We start from the raw sequence: 16,884 nt of genomic DNA on the forward strand, positions 1-16,884 counted from the left end.
TCAACGCTCGGCGGCTGTTAAATGGGTGCACGGAAGGAGGTGCAAAGGGGGGTAAAAAGAGGGGGAAGGGAGATGGGGCTGGAAGTGGGGATTGGGCAGGGATCAGTGATCAAAACGTACGGTTGTAGTCAGGTGGCGCAAAAGGGGGGTGAAAAAAAAAAAAGGAAAACGGCAGGCACAAACTCTGATAAGTGAACTGCGTCACTTATCAAACTTTGGCGGCTGCGGGATGTGTACGGAGTTGGCGCAACGGGGGTGAGGGAAAAAAAGTGAGCGCGAGCGTTGATCGGTGAACTGCGTCACCAATCAATGCTTGGCGGCTACTAAATGTGCGCACGGAGGCGGCACAAATGGGGGTGGATGAACGGGGATTGGGGTGGATGAACGGGGATTGGGCACGGATGAACGGGGATTGGGCACGGATGAACGGGGATTGGGCACGGATAAAACTTACGTTTAGTTGTCTTCTTCTTTAGCAGGGATTGTGGTGCTACAGGCTGCTGTGGCACCACAATACCCAGCACGGCAGGGAGATCCAGGCACAAAATCCAGCAGGGAGATCCAGCAGTATGACTGCTCTGTAGGAATCCTCAGCTAGAATGAGGACCCCTGTAGAGCGGTCATACACAGGTCAGGCAGGTGACACAGACAGGTCACAGAGCGGTCATGTTGCTGCTGTGACCTGTCATTGGTGGGATCGACCATAACATCGATCCCACCAATCAGAGCTTTCCTGGTGACCTGGCTGTGACCTGCCTAGGATCGGAGCTGTTCGCGCCGATCCTAGGCAGGTCACAGCCAGGTCACCTGCGGGGCACAGAGAGGTCACAGCGTGATCGCCGCCGCGCCCTGTGATTGGCGCGATGACATCGATCGCGCCAATCGGCTCTTGCAGGCCCTGCTGTGCCTGCACTGTGTCCTATCCTAGGATCGGTGCTATTAGAGCACCGATCCACGCAGGTTCCGGCAGGGCACAGCGCGGTAATACCGCGCGGTGCCCTGCGATTTGTGCGATCGATGCGATCGCGCCAATCCGGGATGTTCTTGCCGGTGCCTGGCGTTGCCAGGCACCGGACCTAGGATCGAGTACATCAGTACTCGATCCTAGCCTGTCACCTCATTGTTTCAGCGGCTCCGATTGGCTGAAACAATGAGAATGGCTGTGATTGGCTGTTCAGAATTGAACAGCCAATCACAGCGATCGAGAGGGCGGGTGGGCGGCGACAATGCCCTGGATGCCGAGGCCATCTTCTCCCAGGTAAGATGGCGTCGGAACTTTAATGCGATCACCGCGACTTAAGTCGAGGTATCGCATTAAAGGGCATGATGTACTATCCCGTCAAGGGTCAGATAGGCCCAGGGCACCTCGACGGGATAGTACGTCTAAGGTCACAGAGGGGTTAATCACTGTTCTCGCCCTTGTGTCCTGCACCAAATCAACCTCCCAGAAGTTAGAGAAATAGTCCACTGTAATCAGGTATTCTTTGTCATTCCATGTGAACAAGTCTGTTCCTATTTTTGACCAAGGCCTATGTGGAGTTTCATGAGGTTGCAATGTCTCCTTTGGTTGCTTATCATTGCAGGATGCACATATTTCACATTGTGCTATGTAATTTTTTATGTGGTCATTCATTCCTGGCCAATAAACTGATTCTCGTGCATGACGTAGGCATCCTTCCATGCCTAAGTGAGAAGAGTGCAATGTCTTCTAAATGCCTCTTCTGAGAACTTCAGGTATAACAGCCCTGTCTCCTTTAAAGATGATTCCTTGCTGCACTGACAATTCATCTCTTATGTGGAAGAATGGTGAGACTTCCCTCGGAGCATGCTGCTTGTATTTTGGCCAGCCCTGCAAGATGACAGTCTTTAAACTCTGGAGACTTTTATCCTTCTCTGTAAAAGTCTGGATTTGCTTGACCTTTTCTTTTGACACTGCAAGGTAGTTACACATATTGATGGTTTCAATGTCTTCCTCCTCATCATTTGTGACAGGAAGGTAAGCTCTGCTTAGTGTATCTGCAATTAGCAAGTCTCTTCCTGGACAGTACCCGATGTCAACATCATATTTCTGAAGTCGCAACAGCATGCGCTGTAGTCTCTTTGGGGCATTTAGTAATGGTTTCTTTGTAATGCTCTCCAATGGTTTGTGATCCGACTGCACTGTTTCCCGTCGACCGTAGGTGTACTGGTGAAACTTCTCCATCCCAAATACCACAGCCAGTAGTTCCTTCTCAATCTGCGCATATCCCTGCTCTGTTGTTGTAAGGGCTCTGCTTGCAAATGTAATTGGCTGTTTGTTCTGCATTAATGTGGCTCCAAGGCCTTTTTCCGAAGCATCACATTGTACCACCAGTTCTCGATCTGGATCGAAATACTTTAGGGTTGCTGTATCTGCAATGGCATTCTTTACTGCTCGGAAAGCAGTCTCCTGGCTTTCTGTCCATTCCCAGCGCACATCTTTGTGGGTTAGCTGTCTCAGTGGCTCACACATGTCTGACAGATGTCTGCAAAATTTTGAGAGATAATTCACCATGCCCAAAAATCGTTGTACTCCAGAAACATCAGTAGGGGTAGGCAAATCTTGTATTGCTCTCACCTTTTCAGGATCCACTTTGACCCCAGTTGAAGTCAGTCGATGACCAATATAGGCCACTTCTGTCATTTTCAATTTGAATTTGTCCAAATTCAGCTTTATGTTTTTTTCTCTGCATCTGTCCAAAAATTGTATCATCTTCTGATCGTGATCCTTGATTGCAGATTCCATATTTTCACCTTCTCCCACTACTAGGATATCATCCGCTATTGTCTTCACTCCAGTAAGGCTGGGTTCACATTGCGTTGTGTGAACCCGTTTAACGGACTACGTTACACCGCGGCATAACGCGGTGTAACGTAGTCCGTTAACGCCGCCATTACTTGCAATGGCGAACGCATCGCTAGCGCACGCCCACAATGGGCGTGCGCTAGTGATGTGCCGTCATTTGAGTGACGGACCCGAGACGCGGGCTGCAGCGTTTCCGGGTCCGTCAGTGCTAGCGCAGATGGAGCTAGCAGAAGCTCCATCTGCGCTAGCGCTGTGCAAGCGCCGGCACTTGCGTTAGTGCAGTCCGTTTAACGGATATGTTGAACGGACTGCACCAACGCAGTGTGAACCTAGCCTAAGTCCTTCCAAAGCCTGCATCAATTTCTGCTGGAATATCTCTGGAGCAGGTTTTAGTCCCATGGGCATTTTCAGCCATTTAAAGCGTCCAAATGGTGAAGAAAATGTTGTCAATAAACTTGAATCTTCAGTCAGGGCCACATGCCAGAATCCATTTTTTACATCACATACAGAAAATATTTTAGCCTTTGATAAATCTGGTAGAACATCATCTAATGTTGGCATTGGGTAATGATTTCGTTTCAGCGCCTTGTTGAGTGGCTTAGGATCAATACATATTCTTAACTTGCCCGATGGTTTCTGCACTATGACCAAACTGCTGATCCAATCTGTGCTCTTATGCCTCTGGTGCTATCATGCCTCTTCTCTGTAGATCTTGCAGTTCTACTTTCAGCGGTTGCATTAAAGCTACAGGCACTCTTCTTGTAGGTAATCTGGTGGGCTGCACTGTGTTGTCAATTTCTAGCCTATATTTACCTTCAAAGCATCCATCACCTTCAAATACATCAGCATACTCTGCTTTTATTTTCTGCATGTCCAAGTTGTGCTCTGCATTTAGTTTTGGATTTTGTATATCCTGGGCAACTTCAACAGACATAATGTTCTGAGACTGTACTTTTATTAAGTCCATTGCCTGAACTGCTTTTACTCCCAGTAATGGTACATGGTTACCACCCCGTAACACGGTAAATTCAACTCTATAACTCTTTCTGTTACATGGGTTTCGTATTTTTAGCTTGCATGTCCCCATTGGTTTCAGAACACTTTTGTTGTACATCACCAGTACCTTGTCAGTTGGCTCAATAGAAAGCTGTTTGTTTAGCAGATCAAATGAAATTACATTGCAGCTTGCTCCACAATCCAGCTGAAATCTAATCCAACAAGAATGTTGCATAAAGCTGCTTGGCATCCTTCACTACTGACTGCCCGACTACATTGACTTTCTCTGTTGTAGACTGCATTTGTAGCCATGTAATGTCCTCTGCACTGTCAGTGTCTGGTGTCACAGTGTGGAGCTGTCTGTAGTGTTTGCCTCTTCCTTACCTGCAGACAGCAGAGGAATGATTCTTCTTGCCACATGACCTGCAGGTTTCCCCATATGCTGGACACTTGGTTTTGTCTCTCTCATGTCTTTTCCCACAATACTTGCAGTGGACAGTGTTTATAGGGTAGTCTGGTCCTGTCTTTCCTTTCATAGATACTGCATGTACCTTGTCATCATCATTCTCACTGGTGCCTGCCATCATCTTCAGGCTGTGCTTTGTGAGCTCAGCAGCCCTGCAGATTTGCATACATTTCTCTAAAGTCATGCCTTCCTCTCTCAGTAATCTTTCTTTGAGATGACTGTCCTTTATGCCACACACCATTCTGTCCTTGATTAGACTGCCCCTGATCTCTCCAAAGCCACATGTTTCTGCAAGTCTAATTGAAAAAATAAGAAAAAAGTAGGAGCGCACTTACCCTGGTGTGGTACACATCACTTTATTAGGACATAGAAAGTAGACAGCAGGGAGGGGCAGGATCAGCCATGGACAACGGCTGTTTCGTGCTAGATGGCACTTCAACGGGTCCTAGTCACTAGGACCCGTTGAAGTGCCATCTAGCACGAAACGGCCGTTGTCCATGCCGTACCACACCAGGGTAAGTGCGCTCCTACTTTTTTCTTATTTTTTCAATTGGACTTCTTATATGTTTCTGGAAGCTGCACCCCTGATATTTTGTGTGGAGGATATATCCAGCCAATACTGCAGTCACAGGTGCTAGACCGTTTGGTTTATATGGTCGGTGGGTTTGTAATATCAGCAGTGTGGATACACATGTGCGTTCTGTGCTTTTGGACTTTGTTTCTGCAAGTCTCCTCAGCTCTGTCAGATATCTGTCCACATTTTCACCATCCTCCTGGTGTCTTGTGAAAAACTTATATCTTTCCACTGTCTCATTCTTCTTTGGGTCACAGTGTTTATCAAATGCCTGCACAATGTCTGCTAGGAGGAGGTTGTCTGTGTCTGGGAGCATGGTGTGGGCTAATTCTGTGCCATTTTCCCCAATTAGGTAATAAAACAGCTTTACTTTCCGTTTGTCATCAGTGGGGCCCACAGTCAGATCCACATACAGTGTAAACTCTTCCTTCCAATGTCTCCAAGTCTTGGACAGATTACATGAAGTGACATCCAGTCTCTGAGGGGGCTTCAGACCAGTCTCCATTTTTCTGTACTGTCAGGGAATCTGTACTTACAGTTGCAGTGATCTGTGCAGTTCCAGCCTCATATAAGCTCTAAGAATTTGCAGGTTCTGTGCCCGGCTGCTACAGCTTAGGGCGTGCGCGGCCACACCTCCCCTGGTTTTATCAGGGTTAGGGTGTGTACTTGAATTGCAGTCCCCAGCCAATTGCTTAGGGGCAGCTCATATATAAAGTTCCCCTGCCCTATGGGCAGGGCCTGAGCTACTCACAAAGCTCCTGAACTTTGCTATGTGTGTTTGTGTTCCTGCACCTCTCCTGTCTATGTTTTGGTACCAAAGTCCTTGCCCTGATTCCTGTTTTGTCCTGTTTTGGCGCCTGTCCTGGAGGCGGTATATCCAGGCCCGAATCCTTGATCCTGTACCTGTCCTGTACCTGAACCTGTCTGAACTGTGTCTGCTGTGATTATGTTCCTGGAATCCCTCTGCATCTGCAGGCTCACTCCTAGTGACTTTGAGTCTCTTGAAACCGGTGTTTCTGCTGAGCATCTACTACTCTGTGCTCTGACTACTATGCGGTGTTAACCCCGTCTGGCTCATGTCCAGTACAGCGGTATCTGCACCATCATGCTTGAGTTCCTTCCTAGGTCCGATGCCCGGAGCCTGAAGATTGCAGTCTGGAACCTGATGACCGCTGTCAGGAGCTTGGAGCCTGATGACTCTGGTGGTGCCTGTAGGTCGTGTCGGATGTCCGGAACCGAACGACTCCTGTCTGATGTCTGCCGGTGACTCTGGGTCCAGATGTCCTGATGTCCTGTCTGTACCCTGATGTCCTGCCTGTGTCTGATATCCTGATGTAACCTGATTACCTCGGCTGCCATGCCAGTGTCCCAGCTCATGACCTGGGCTGCCACGCCAGTGTGCCAGATGTCTGTCCAGTATTCCTGTGTCCTGATGCCCTGCCTGTGTCCTGATGTCTTTCCTGAGTCCAGATGTCCTGTTTGCATCCTGATGTCTTGCCTGCACCCTGATGTCCTCATGTACCCTGATGTCCTGCTTTGGTTCTGATGTCCCGCCTATTTGTGCCTCGGTGATCCGTTGGTGCCTTGGGGTCTACTGGGTGGTACCCTTCTGGAGGTGTGGAATCAGGATCCTGACATCATAATGTTTTGTTTATGTACTGTATGACTTTACGTTAGTAAACTTTACTTTCTCTATACCTGAAGTATCGGTGTAATCAAGTCTTACGTGTTTCTTTCTTTGTCCACATGCTCAGCTGCCACAGAACCCCGATCTCTCCCTCCCCTAGTTCGGGTAGGCCCGGGTCCCCCTCTGCGGTTTAAAGGGTCCGTATTTCGTCCCCGAGGGACGCACGCCCCACTCCTTCTGAGGTGGTCGGCTTGGGGGCATCTATGGGCTGGGCCGCATTGGCGGCCGCAGCTTGACCGTGACACATCAGTAATAAATGAGCAGCTAGTGGGGTGAGCTAGCTCTCTGGGGTAATTAGAGCACGGGGCTCGGTGACTTCACAATCTAAACTATCGGAAGCTCCAATATTTTCTGTCAGATGAGTTTCAAGAAGAAATATTACACATTTTAAGAGAACTGTGTATAATAGTGCAGAGCGGAGATGTCTTAAAGATGTCTCCACATAAAACCCCGCCCACAGCCCCGCCCCAGAGCACCACATAAAGCCACGCCCACAGCCCCGCCCCAGAGCACGAGAATCTCATTAACTGAAAACTACAAATACAGATTACACAACAGTAAACCAGAGTTGCATTCATTTATGGTGGACCATTGGAGCTACTATGAATCCTGACCAGAAGATTACAGAAAATAATATTGCTCCCCATTTCAGGAGAGATTGTGCAGTAATCTGAATTTCTTAGGATCAAAAACAATGTAATTTATGAGGTGGAGTGAATCCATGAAACCAGGGCTGGAGCCAACACATCTCCTGCAGGCGGGAATAACTGTACTGTATTTTTTGGATTATAAGTAGTGATGAGCGAATTTAGTCGTTATTCGAGATTTCTCGAGCACGCTCGGGTGTCCTCCGAGTATTTTTTAGTGCTCGGAGATTTAGTTTTCTTGCCGCAGCTGAATGATTTACATCTGTTAGCCAGCATAAGTACATGTGGGGATTCCCTAGCAACCAGGCAACCCCCACATGTACTTATGCTGGCTAACAGATGTAAATCATTCAGCTGTGGCAAGAAAACTAAATCTCCGAGCACTAAAAAATACTTGGAGGACACCCGAGCGTGCTCGAGAAAAGCCGCATTACTCACCGGTAATGCTCTTTTAGTGAGTCCACTACAGCACCCCACTGGAGAGAGGGATCCGCCCCACAGGAACAGGAAATCTACAGAGAAATAAAAGGGGGCGGTCCGCCTCTCCTCCTCAGTTTTGATTTCAGAGTACCCGGAGGACCGCCAGTATTAGGCAAATATCATTTATCTCATTTTTCAAACTTATTTGCTTATGTATGATTAAAAGAATTTTACTCAATAGTATGTACTATATTAATCTAGGGAGGGATATAAGAGGGTGCTGTCGTGGACTCACTAAAAGAGCATTACCGGTGAGTAATCCGGCTTTTTACTCTTCACCACGACAGCACCCCACTGGAGATCTTTCAGAGACCATCACCTAGGGGGGACCACCGTGCTGAGGACAGTCCTGCCAAAGTCTAGGTCAGAAGTTGACGATAGGTCAAGCCTATAGTGATTATAGAAGGTAGAAGGATTTGACCAAGTTGCGGCCTTACATATGGTCTCAATTGGGACCTCTCCCCTTTCTGCCCAGTAGGATGCCATAGCTCTGGTAGAGTGCGCTGTTATGCCTTCCGGAGGGTTTTCTTTACTCGCGGAATAGGCCAGTCTGATAGACTCTCTGATCTACCGGGATAAGGTGCTTTTTGTTACTCCATGACCCTTCTTGTGACCCTGGAAGGAAATAAACAGAGCCCTACACTGTCGCCAGCAACTGGTTCTTTCAATGTATTTTAACACTACTCTTTTAACATCTAGAGTGTGGTACTTCTGTTCTTCAGGAGTGGAGGGATTACTGAAGAAAGTGGGCAAAATTATTTCCTGAGACCTATGAAATTTCTTTGCTACTTTGGGAAGGTAGGAAGGGTCTGGTTTAAGGATCAACTTATCCTGAAAAGTTAACAGGAAAGGTGGATCTACAGAGAGGGCTTGGATGTCACTGATTCTCCTAGCTGAAGTCAGTGCTACCAAGAGGGCCGTCTTTAGTGATAGGCTTTTGATTGGTATTGAATCTATTGGTTCAAATGGAGAGTCTGTTAGGGCTTTTAAAACTAAATTTAGATCCCAGGGAGGAATTCTAGGTATATTAACTGGGTTTATTCGTTCGCAGGCTGTAATAAATCGGGATACCCATCTATCTCCCGCAATGTTATGGCCATAGAGGGCTCCTAGTGCTGAAACATGAACCTTTAAGGTGTTTACAGTTAAACCTAGTTCTCTCCCTTTTTGAAGAAATTCCAGGATAGATTGTATCGGAATTTCTGACGTGTTTGGAGATGTATGGAATTGTAGGAATTTTTTCCATATCCCTGTATAGATTTTGGTAGTGGAAGGTTTTCTACTTTGGAGGAGTGTGTTAATCAATCCCTCCGAGAACCCCCTTGATTTTAGCATCTGCCTCTCAAATTCCAGGCCGTCAGATAGAGATTGTCCACCTGAGGGTGGAAAAACGGTCCCTGGAAGAGAAGATTGGGTGTTGAGGGGAGGACCCAAGGATCTGAGACCGACATGGTTTGCAGCCACGAGAACCATGGTCTCTTGGGCCAGATTGGAGCTATCAATAGCACTCTCGCTCCTTCTTCTCTGATTTTGCGTATGACCTGGGGTAGTAATATGATTGGAGGAAAAGCGTACGCCAGACTGAACTGCCAAGGGGCTTGGAGAGCGTCCAGAATGTCCGGATGATCTGCTGGAGATAAGGAGGCAAATCTCCGGACTTTCTTGTTTCTTCTTGTGGCGAAGAGATCTATCTGAGGACGACCCCATAGGGATATTATGTCCAGAAAAATCTGCTGGTTTAGGCACCACTCCCCTTGTCTCAAGGTGTGTCGACTTAAGAAGTCTGCCTGCTGGTTGTTTTCCCCTCTTATGTGAAGCGCAGTAAGAGATGTCAGGTGACACTCTGCTAGATTCAAGATTTCTGTAGCAGAAGACATCAGAGTCTCTGATTGAGTGCCTCCTTGCCTGTTTAGATACGCCACTGTGGTGGTGTTGTCAGAAAGGATTCTGACGTCTTTTCCCTGAAGCTGTGGGAGAAAATGGTATAAGGCGTATTTTACTGCATTTAGTTCTTTAACGTTAGAGGAGTTGTAGCTTTCCTCCATGTTCCATAACCCTTGGCAAAAATCATTCCCCATATGAGCGCCCCATCCGTGAGGACTGGCGTCAGTGGTTATGGTATGAGATGGCGTTATTACCCATGGAACACCACTCATCAAATGATTTGAATCTAGCCACCACACTAAGGAAGATAAAACCTCCTGTGACAAGGTTATTTTTGCATTTAGGTGACCAAATAACCGTCTATCTTCTTGTAAAATCTGGTGTTGTAGTGTTCGGGTATGATATTGAGCCTATTTTACTGCAGGTATACAAGAGATAAGGGATCCTAGTAATAACATAGCTTGTCTTAGGGATATACGTGGACTATTTATTGCGGCTAGGACTTTGTGTCTGATCAGTAGTATCTTTACCTGAGGCAGAAGACACTTTTGAGATATGGAGTCTAGATGGAACCCCAAGAACGCCTGACGGGAAAGCGGAGTGAGTCTGGATTTGTTGGTATTGATTATCCAGCCTAGATCCTGTAGAGAGGAAATTGCGTGAGCCAAACGATCAGGACATTGAGTAACTGAATTTGCTATGACCAGAAAGTCATCCAGATAGGGCACAATTAAGGTTTCCTTTTGGCGAAGATAGGCCATCACCTCTAGCATTATCTTGGTGAAGATCCTCGGCGCTGTAGAAAGGCCGAAGGGCATGGCCGTGTACTGGAAATGACGAATCTTGCTGTTGGTTATCACTGCTACCCTGAGCAATTTTTGGTATCTGTCATGAATAGGAAGATGATAATAAGCATCTTTTAGATCAATGCCCCACATCATACTGTTTGGAAAGAGGAGTTTTATAGTGGATCTAATGGATTCCATCTTAAATGTATGGTTTTCAATAAATGAATTGAGTTTTTTAAGGTTTATGATTGTCCTGAAAGAACCTTCGGGTTTGGAAATCAGGAATAAGGGAGAGTAGAATCCCCTACCTTCCTGTCCTTCAGGAACCTGGACTAAAACCCGTTTTGAAAATAGGGTTTGAATTTCAAGCTCTAGAGCCTGTTGTTGTACAGGCGAGCTGAGGGATGTTATAATATATGACTCGTGGGGAACATGAGAGAATTGTAGTTTAATTCCATCTCGGATGATATTTAAAACCCACGAGCTAGATGTTATTTTTTCCCATTGGGTGGTGAAAAATTTCAGTCTGCCCCCTACTGGTATATCCTCAGTATTTGTTGTCTTTTAGGGGGTTGGGTCTTCTAAACATGGTACCTCTTTGTTTGTCTTCTTTAGCGGTCCATGTTGTTGACCTATCCGTTTGCCTCCTTTTGCCAAACGGTCTCCTCTTAAAGGCACTCCTGTAAAAGGGAATAGAGAAATCAGGAAAAGCTTTCTTCCTGTCCTTTGCCTTTTTGATTATTTCGTCTAAGGTTTTACCAAAGAGGTACTCACCCTCACATGGGATTGCGCATATTTTAGACTTAGACTGCGCATCCCCTTTCCAGCTTTTCATCCATAGCGCTCGTCTCGCATTATTCACGAGGCCTGCGGATTTTGCTGCCAAACGGAGAGAGTCGGCGGATGCATCTGCCATAAAAGCTGCCGCTCCTCGTATTAAGGGGATGGCCGACCGCAGTTTTTCTCTCGAAACCTTACTTTCAATTTGCTGGTCTAACTGATCAATCCAAATGATCATTGACCGGGCAGCGCAAGTGCTGGCTACTGCAGGTTTGAATATTCCTGTAGTCACTTCCCAAGAACGTTTAAGGGATGATTCAGCCTTACGATCCAAAGGATCGACCAGTAGTCCCTCATCCTCCACAGGTAGAGTGGATTGCTTAGAGGTAGAGGCTACAGCTGCGTCGACCTTAGGGACCTTGGTCCATGTAAGAAGCTCCTCGTCACTAAACGGATATTTACGTTTTGACGCGGAGGGTAAAAAACTTCTTTGATCCTGTTTCTCCCACTCTCTTTTAATTAATGCTTTCACTGCTGGGATAACTGGAAAACATCTCCTCTTTCTCTCTGCTAAACCCGCGAACATTATGTCCTGTGTGGTTTGCGCACCCTTTGTCTCCTCACACCCCATGGTATTTCGAATTGACTTTACCAAGTTGTCCACACTGTCTAAGGGAAAACATGAGCGTCCCTCAATCTCTGATGAGGATGATGATGATAGGGAGGCTTCTGAGAGTACAGTCTGGTCACTATCAGAGTCTGACACAGGTGTCGGTGTTTTGGACTTAGTTTTACGCGGTTTATCCTGGGCCATATTTTTTAGTTCCTCCTTAATAATGGCCCGTAAGTCTGTAATGGACACTGTTGCTCCCTGTGTTGTTTCCTTAAAACAGTCTTTGCAAAGTTTTTTGGGGTATGAGTCCGGAAGGGGCTGGCTACACAAAGCACATTCCTTATGCTTCGTTTTTTGTCGCTTTTTAGTCTAAGCGTAATAAGTAGTGAGAGAAAGAGAAAAGAGAGAAGTAGGGAGACAACGTCAGCTTAATAGGCAGAGTTTAAAAAACTCACCCAGTGAAGCAAATAGTACCGGATCAGAAGGCCGAGATCCTGTTCTGGATCCGTCGCTTTTACGAGCGTTCTCAGAGGATCCTCTGGTGTGATCCTTGGCGGGGGGTACTGGATCTCCAGCTGTGGGGTCCATGGCACCTGGGGATGACATCTCTGCATCGCCGTATTACAGTTGATCTGCGGTTTAAATAGTGCGCCCATTTTTTTTTCCTTTTCCGGCGCAGTGCGCATGCGCGGATCGGCGCTGGCTCCCCCGCCCTAGATCCGGCCTAGGCGCCCCGGAAGTCAACCATCCACTTCCGGGGTAGCCTGTATTGCGGCGGTTGGCGCATGTGCGGTCCGGGATTCAGCACCGGACCGCAATAGGAGTACAGCCGCTTTCTTACCCCACTCCAGCCGGCCCCCCCACTGCAGATGATGCCGGGCGACCCTCCCCGGACCCGGCCGTCTGCATGCTCCACCAGACGAGGAGGGAGCCGTCTAACGGAACTCCCCTGACGCTGCTTCTGAGCTGCAGCCCCTGTGTTCTCATGGATACCGCGCAGGCGGCATGCTAGCCCAGGTATGTCCGTGTAGTCCTGTCGTCCTGTATGTTCACGCAGGAACAGGAAACCTAAACTGAGGAGGCGGACCGCCCCCTTTTATTTTTCTGTAGGTTTCCTGTTCCTGCGGGGCGGATCCCTCTCTCCAGGGGTGCTGTCCTGGCAAAGAGTAAAATCTCGAGTAACGAGTATATTCGCTCATCACTAATTATAAGACAATCCGGATTATAAGACTCACCCCAAATTTTGCGGAGAAAAATAAGAAAAAAATAATTTTTTACAAAATAGTGGTGCTTCCTATAATCTCTGAATCTTCTTGCTTACCGGGGATGGTGGGTGTGGTGAAGCGGGGTCCCAGGGTCACTGCTGTAAGACGCAGGAGTAGGGTGATGCTGCAGGCCGCAGGCTGGGATGAGGGGGCAACCGAAGCTGCAATGCGCTGGTCTTGTGCTGGTGCATGTCCGATGCTGCTGCCGGGTGTCTCCGGTGCCCAGCGGTGCTGTGTGGGTGTTGCTGCCAGGGCTCTGCCGACATTTTGCGACAGGCCAAAGCCCTCGTAATTCCACAGTTCGCTGAAATCTCATCTCTCAAGATCTTGGTCCCGAGCTCACATCGGCTCATGAGCTGCCCCCGGCGGCGGTCATATTTCTGGAGTCCACCGCACATGCACAAGGAACCGTGGAATTACCGGGGCTCTGGCCTGTCACAAAATGTCGGCAGAGCCTTGGGCAGCGCCAGACACCCACGCAGCACCGCTGGGCACCAGAGACACCCACAGCACTGGCCAGCAACCGCTGAGCACCTGGAGACACCCGGACACCCCCTCTTCCCAGTCTGCGGCCTACACCCATGGTATCGGTAAGGCACGTCCGCTTTGTAAGACGCAGCCCCCATTTTCTGCCCAAATTTGGGGGGAAAAAGTGCATCCTACAAAGCGAAAAATACAGTATATTATAGCCATCAGCCACGCACAGCTCAGAGATATATCATGGCACCGGTGTGATGTGTTTTATGCAGATTATCACAATCCTCCGTGAAGTTAGATGGTTTTAATACAAACTGAAAAGTCAGGATAAAGGGAAACTCTGTTATTGTCCAGAAATTCACACTTGGCCTCACTGCACATTTAGGCTGTGTGCACATGTTCTGGATTTTTCGTGTTTTTTCGCTATAAAAACGCGATAAAACGGCAAAAAAATGCTCACATTAAGCATGCTATTAATAGAATGCAATCTGCATTTTGCATGCACATGCTGTGTTTTTTTTTGGAGCGGAAACGCATTACGGAAAAATCGCAGCATGTTCATTAATTTCGCGGAATCACAGGGATTCCGCACACATAGGAATGCATTGATCCGCTTACTTCCCGCATGAGGCTATGCCCACCATGCGGGAATTAAGCGGATCATGTGCGGATGGTACCCAGGGTGGAGGAGAGTCTCCTGGACTGGGCACCATATCACGGTAAAAAGAAGAATTAAAATAACAAATATTGATATGCTCACCTTCCGATGGCCCCCAGAGTCCTCCCGCCTCTCGGCAGTGCACGCGACTCCTTCCGTTCCCAGGGATGCTTTGTGCGAAGAACCTGGGATAACGTCGCGGTCACGAGACCGTGACGTCACAAAGGTCCTGCGCGCAAAGCATCCCTGGGAACGGAAGCCACCGCGTGCACCGCTGAGATCGGGGGCCGTCGGAAGGTGAGAATAACCATTTTTTTCTTTTTTTATATCATTTTTAACATTAGATATTTTTACTATTGATGCTATATAGGCAGCATCAATAGAAAAAAGTTGGTCACGCTTGGCAAACAATATGCACTATGACCAACCTGTCAATCAGTTCTCCAAGCGATGCTACAGATCGCTTGGAAAACGCTAGCATTCTGCAAGCTAATTATGCTTGCAAAACTCTAGTGAGGGAAAACGCATGCCAATTCCACATGCGTTATACCCGCGGCAGGGAGTTCCGGAAGTGCTATGGAAATGTCCGCAGCAATTCCGGACGTGTGCACATAGCCTTAATGTTGTCGATCATAAAAGTGAAGTTTGGCCAGAAAGACTGGACCTGGTCTTGTAGGGACCATATGATCACATTCAGCAGCACAGAAGTGAGGGAAGGGAGATTCATCCGATAAGATCTCAGGGTTCTAGGAAGCCAACAGCATCATTACCCTCCGCTTTCTCTTACAGCCCATCATCATATTTTTCTCCAAGTGATTTTCTATCTTGTCAGCACATTCTACGTACGCTGTCATTTGGCTTTATAGTTCACAGATCTGGGCAGGTAACAGCGTCTCCTAAACCCAGGGGGTAGGTGGATCTACCAGGTTGTAAGTTCTATAGAAAAGGGCTTTCAATAACCAAAGTTATTTGAACAGTTTTGGGTGGAGGAGAATGTTGTGGTCTAGAGGTAAAATGGTGATCATGGTAATACGGCCGGAATACACCACCGATAAAGCAGCCACAGCCGGTGACTGAGAAGAATCTGTGACTTCTCTGAATTTAGTGGTCACTACTCACCTGGGTAGTCATATGTGGGAATCTCCTCTTTACACCACTCATCCCCCCTCACATATGTCTCTGTAGTATTAATATGGGTCAGATCTTCACCCTGAAACAAATATTATAAAAGTCACCGATAGATGGAGAAGTCACATCTATGATCAGCTCTAATCCTGCCATCTCCACCGCTCTCATTACACAGGTATAAAACATATAATACTGGTGGATAAAACAAGACTGAGCACAAGACCTTCACCGGCGTCTACACATCATAGGGGAGATCTCCTGACACCTTCTCTCCATCTACCTGATGATCCTGAGGAGCATGGGGATCTTCTTGGTTGCAGTCCTGTGGAAGAAAAGGACGGGGACATCTCTCTGGTGTTGTCTTCTTACTGGATAGATCTGGAGGAAACACATACAGGGAGTGAATTCATTCTTTACATACAGATAATTATAGGCCGTGTGTATTTAGTCCTGTCTATTACCTGGAGATGTGAGGGGCTGGGGAACCTCCATTATGACCCTCTTGTACAGATCTCCGTGTCCTTCTAAATACTCCCACTCCTCCATGGAAAAATAGACAGCGACATCCTGACACCTTATAGGAACCTGACACATACAATGATACCGTCATCCCCCGATCCCTTCATAGTGTTACTGTATAATGTCCCAGCATTCCCAGCAGTGTCACCTCTCCAGTCAGCAGCTCAATCATCTTGTAGATGAGTTCTAGGATCTTCTGGTCATTGATGTCCTCATGGATCAGGGGGTGAGGTGGAGGCCCCGTGATTGGGCTCTGGGGTCTTCCCCATCCTTCAGACACAGGGTCCTGACAGTAATCACTAGAGGTCTTCTTCAACACTGTGTAATCCTGGTAATGGAGAGACACATTAATAAATCTCACTACAGACATTTCCAGAGTCCTCACCTCTCCAGTTCTGTCCATCTGTTATTTCCAGAGATAAGAATGATGTAATGTGACGTCATCAGAATCTCTCACCTCTCCAGTAAGCCGGAAGAGGATCTCTAGGGTGAGGTGTAATATCCTCTCCGCCATCTTGTCTCTGTCCATATCCATCTTTGATGGGTGAATGAGGACAATTTTCTTTTGTAGAAGATCTTCACTGAGAGGATCTGATATTGTAGAGACCTGAATGAGAAGATGAGCCGATGTAACATCAGAAGAACCTGTGTAATAATACAATTACCTGTTCTGGAGATAAGGGAAACATATGAGGAGATTTATTATTGAATGGTATAAGTTGCATGGTGTGGGTCAGATCTGACTTCAGTCAGATGTGACATAATTTCAAGTGACATATTTTAAGTGTATCATCTGAAATATACCACAATGATAACCCATGGTATATTCTTCTTCATGCTGTCATGCCCTGATCCATCTGCTTTCATTCACAGGTACGTCTGATCTCCTACTTTGGAATAGCCACTGCACCCCTGAATCCCATGTACTTCTCTCCCTCTTTCCTAACTGCTGACCTGCTCTCTAACCTCAGACCTCTACCACCAAAATATAATATAAGCCAATCACTCTCCTTCACCCACCTGCTTCTTTCTCTGCTTATTCTCACTGCTGGCGACACATCCCCCAACCCTGCCCCTTTCCCCCCGCCCCATATTTAT

At 47.3% G+C, this 16,884-nt stretch overlaps 1 protein-coding gene across 1 annotated transcript in view; it reads right to left on the reverse strand.

Annotated features, from left to right (window-relative positions):
• The window catches only part of LOC138663032 (oocyte zinc finger protein XlCOF8.4-like), a 42,156-nt gene extending 25,767 nt beyond the window's left edge, over positions 1-16,389 (reverse strand). The window contains exons 1-5 of the mRNA XM_069749088.1: positions 16,244-16,389; positions 15,935-16,114; positions 15,729-15,852; positions 15,548-15,645; positions 15,259-15,349 (exon numbers count right to left, since the gene is read on the reverse strand). Of these exons, the coding sequence (XP_069605189.1) occupies positions 15,259-15,349; positions 15,548-15,645; positions 15,729-15,852; positions 15,935-16,114; positions 16,244-16,321 (571 nt within the window). The 5' untranslated portion in view covers positions 16,322-16,389. The remainder of the gene's footprint in view (positions 1-15,258; positions 15,350-15,547; positions 15,646-15,728; positions 15,853-15,934; positions 16,115-16,243) is intronic.
• Positions 16,390-16,884: the final 495 nt, after the last annotated feature.

Source organism: Ranitomeya imitator, chromosome 2 (genome assembly GCF_032444005.1).
Source record: "Ranitomeya imitator isolate aRanImi1 chromosome 2, aRanImi1.pri, whole genome shotgun sequence".
NCBI classification, from domain to species: domain Eukaryota; kingdom Metazoa; phylum Chordata; class Amphibia; order Anura; family Dendrobatidae; genus Ranitomeya; species Ranitomeya imitator.